At 54.7% G+C, this 4,014-nt stretch overlaps 1 protein-coding gene across 1 annotated transcript; it reads right to left on the reverse strand.

Annotated features, from left to right (window-relative positions):
* Positions 1-277: 277 nt before the first annotated feature.
* Positions 278-3,263, reverse strand: HRG_09276 (integrase core domain-containing protein; the record flags this gene model as incomplete). The annotated part of the gene is made up of 12 exons (XM_044867747.1): positions 278-296; positions 356-459; positions 505-719; positions 1,088-1,334; positions 1,411-1,481; positions 1,524-1,572; positions 1,654-2,169; positions 2,236-2,413; positions 2,507-2,618; positions 2,673-2,754; positions 2,796-2,963; positions 3,030-3,263. 12 exons carry the CDS (start codon positions 3,261-3,263, stop codon positions 278-280), a joined length of 1,995 nt encoding a protein of 664 aa, XP_044717007.1.
* Between the last annotated feature and the right edge of the window lie 751 nt (positions 3,264-4,014).

Consider the following 4,014-nt stretch of genomic DNA (forward strand, 5'->3'; position numbering starts at 1 on the left):
AGCTATGTAACGGTCTCAACTGAGTGTGTTGACAACTAGCTGAGCGACTGCGACGAGTATCCTAAAGCTAAGGAGAAAAGAAGAAGAAAAGAAAAGAAAGGAAAGCTCTCGAAGATGGCACGAGCTTATAAGCGGAGCTCCGGTGGGTCTTGTCGAGAGCGGAGCCGAGACCCTCACGGGCTCAGCCCGTTACAATAACCCCCCCCCTCCCCCCCCCCGTTTCGATCGTTTCGATTGGGGTGGTTTCGATCCAACTTTCCCATGAACTTCTTCATACCTAGCCAGTGCTATTGTGTCTGCGACGTACTTGACTGGCTCCCACGTCGGACCTATCCATCCGACCCATTTCACCAACACTTTCCACTCTCTCCCGACTTTCTTCCTGTCCAGAATCTCTTCCACTTCCCACAGCTCGCCATCGTCCGTCAAAATGGCCGGTGGGCGGTAGTCATCCGACGTCTGTGACGGTAGCGGATCGTCCGCTGCTAAGCGTAAGAGCGACACGTGGAACACGTTGTGTATTCCCGGAGGCGTGTCCAGCCTGCACGCGTGTGACCCAATGGTCTCCAGGACGGTGTACTTGGCCGACAGCCAATCGAGCTTCTTGGATGGCCGATTGGATCGGATGTTGCGAAGTCGCAGCCATACCTTGTCTCCAGGCTTGAACTGGTCTGACGGCTGTCTTCGCGAATTGGCGTTCTTCTCTTGCTGCTCTTGCGCTGACGCAATTGCCGCCTGGGCCCATTCCGTTGCCTCTCGAAATCGTTGCACAATGCTTTCAGCCCTGGCCACTGGGGACCTTCCGTCCGTCCGTAACTTCTCCTTGACTTGTATCGGGTCAACATGATACCCATGCGTGATAAAGAACGGCTCAGGCCTGTCGACGTCGAGTTGTGATTGTTGATGGCCATCATGGCCGCTGGCAACAGCTCTTCCCAGTTATCCTGAGCATAAGCAGCAAAGATCCTCAGATATCTCTCGACTTCCTGATTCGCCCTTTCTGTTGCACCGTCAGTCTCGGGATGCCACGCCGTAGACAATCTTTGCTTCACGCGTAGCAGCTCGCAGAGCCTCTGCCATAGTCTACTGGTGAATTGCGTGCCACGGTCAGTGACGATCGCGCGCGGCACGCCATGGTGTTGCACCACGTTCCGTAGCAATGCTCTGGCCGTCGTCTCGGCCGTGATGTCCTTCAATGACTCAAGAACGACACTTTTGGACAGTCTGTCCGTCACGACCATAAGGTTGGTCGAACCGTTCGACTTGGTTGGTGGCAGGTCTGTCACAAAGTCAATTGACAGCTCCGACCAGATCCTGTCTGGAATAGGTAGCGGCTTCAATAAACCGCGACGCTTCTCTCGCCAAATGTTGCTTCGGCCACACATCACAATTTCTCACAAATTGACGCACGTCTGAATCGAGGCCTGGCCAATAAAACTTGCGGCTCAACAAGGACTTCAGCATGTCCCGTCCGGGGTGTCCTGCAAGCGTTGAGTCATGCGTCTCCTGCATAAGCCGCGTGCGCAGGGGTTCGTGGTTCGGCACCCAAATTCGCTCTCGCCAGCAGAGCCGCTGTCCATCGTCAATCGAGCATTCCGAGAGCATCACGGGCAGTCCCCAATGCGACGGCAGACGCCTCTCGCCTTGCTGTACGGCCTGGATGAGCCAATAACGATTGTGCTTGACACCTTCGTCCCATAACTTCTGCAGTTCCGGGTCCGAGAAAGGGTTTTCGATTGAGTCGTCTTGGTCAGTTGTTGCGTCATCGGGTTGATCCGTGTCGCCCTTGGTGACATAACCGCTCTTGACTTTTGTCACCAGGCCACCCTTGTTACGTTGCAGCAGCTGAACACGTCGTCCTTGCAACCGATCATCTTCGGCGCTGTGCGGCATGTCCTGTTCTCGTCGCGACAGCGTGTCCGGTACGACGGCTTCTTTGCCCGGTCGATGCTTGATGGTGAAGCTGTACCGCGATAGCGTCTCAGCCCATCGCGCCTGACGTTCACTCAGTTGCTGCTTCTTGGTGAAGTAACGGAGGTTGAGATGATCCGTCAAAACGGTAAAGGACTTCACACTCCTCAATTCGGCGTCCCAATGCTCAAGGCAGCGAATGATCGCCAGCAGCTCTTTATCGTGGATTGGGTAGTTGCACTCCGCCGGTGCGTTTTTCTTGAGAAGAAGGCCACAGGCCGCATGATGCCGTCATCGCCCTTTGCGAGAGCGCCCTCCTGTGACATAACCGGATGAATCCGTCTCCACAATCGTCTCTCTATCCGGATCCCATTGCGCAAGGACCGGCGCACTGGTCAGAAGAGCCTTCAACTCCTCGAAGGCCTTGTCGCACTCCTTCGACCACGCAAACACCGCATCCTTCTTTGTTAACGCCGTTAGAGGCGCGGCGATGTTGGAGAATCTGGGAATGAATTGCCGGTAATAGTTGGCAAACCCCAGAAAACTTCTGACGCCTTTGACAGAACGGGGTCGCTGCCACTGCTGAATTGCCTGCACCTTCTCCGGGTCCACGCGGATACCTTTCCCGGCTTCGACGATGAAGCCCAGGTACTTGACACTCTTTGCCTCAAAGTCACACTTGTCGATATCAATCTGCAGGCCTGCATCTCGCAGTCGAGCAAGGACCTGCCTGACTTTGTTGCGATGATCTGCGAGCGAACCGCTCGAGTAGATCAAGATGTCGTCAATGTAAGCGGAACAGAACTCGTCGAGGAAATCTCGCAACGTGTGGTTTATGTAACGCTGAAACGTTGCGGAGCACCCGTCAACCCGAACGGCGTGACAAGCCATTCGTAGAGTCCGTAACGTGTTCTGAATGCTGTCTTCCACTCGTCTCCCTCCTCGACGCGAATCTTGTGAAATGCTGCGATAACGTCAAGTTTGGTGAGCCACTTGGGCTTGGACAGCGACCGCAAAGTTTCCTCGATCAACGGCAAGGGATATCGGTCTTTCTTGGTGATCGCATTCAATCCTCGATAGTCCACGCAAAAGCGCAGACCACCACCGGGCTTCCTCACGAACAAAACTGGTGCTGACGCTGGAGAACTACTTGCTCGAATGAAACCCTTGTCGAGTAGCTCAGTGAGAGTCTTTCGCAGAACAATGAGCTCTTCTCGTGACATGCCGTACAATGGTCCCCTCGGGTCTGACTTCTTCCTCGGAGTCAATGCCTTCTCAATGTCTTTCAGGCTTGCGGCGAAGATCCGCACTCCATCGTCTCGATGCTTGAACTTTCTTGCTCGGCGAACCATTCCGGCGAACACGAACGCCGCCTGTCCTCGTATGTTGCACCGTTCCTCCTCCTTCGGGTCTCGGCCTTTCACCCAATGGTCGTGCGTCCCGATATGCAAGAGGTTCTGCGATAATCGCAAGGTGACATCCTCCTGGTTCAACCACTTCTTGCCCAGAATCACAGGGTCGGTCTGGTCTCGCACAACGTAGAAAAAAGCTCTTTTCTTCTGGTACCCGTCGATATCGAAGTCGAAGTAGGTCACGGCACAGATGGCCTCGGGTGAGAATGTGTTGACCTGCTCCAACGTTCGAGGTTTAATCGGAATACGCGGCAGGTGAAGCTTGCGGGCAAGGCGCTCACTGATGGTCCCATAACACAGGCAACCACAGTCAACGAAGGCCGTGATGAAATACTCGATTGATACCGAAATTTACGTAGAGGCCTTCACAGTCCATCTCGTCCTTCTGAGTTGCCCATTCCGCCTCAGCCTTTGCGCGCTCCTGACGGCGATTTTCGTCAGGAGCTACTCGTTTTCCGAATGGTCATCGGAGGTATCCCCGCTAGAACTCTCCGCGGGCTCTTGGTGCTTTGCTCTCGAGCTTCTTGTCTTCTCTTCGACACGGACCTTGACTCTCTGCTGCCGCCGCTCCTTCCCGGGACACTTGGCCGCAAGATGGCCAAGCTTCCCGCACTCGTAACATTTGCGCTCCTCCAACGGAACAAATTGCTTTCCTCCGGGGCCCTCCTGCCGTTTATCAACCGATTTGCTT

The sequence above is a fragment of the Hirsutella rhossiliensis genome, assembly GCF_020360975.1.
Source record: "Hirsutella rhossiliensis strain HR02 chromosome Unknown scaffold00012, whole genome shotgun sequence".
Classification (NCBI taxonomy): domain Eukaryota; kingdom Fungi; phylum Ascomycota; class Sordariomycetes; order Hypocreales; family Ophiocordycipitaceae; genus Hirsutella; species Hirsutella rhossiliensis.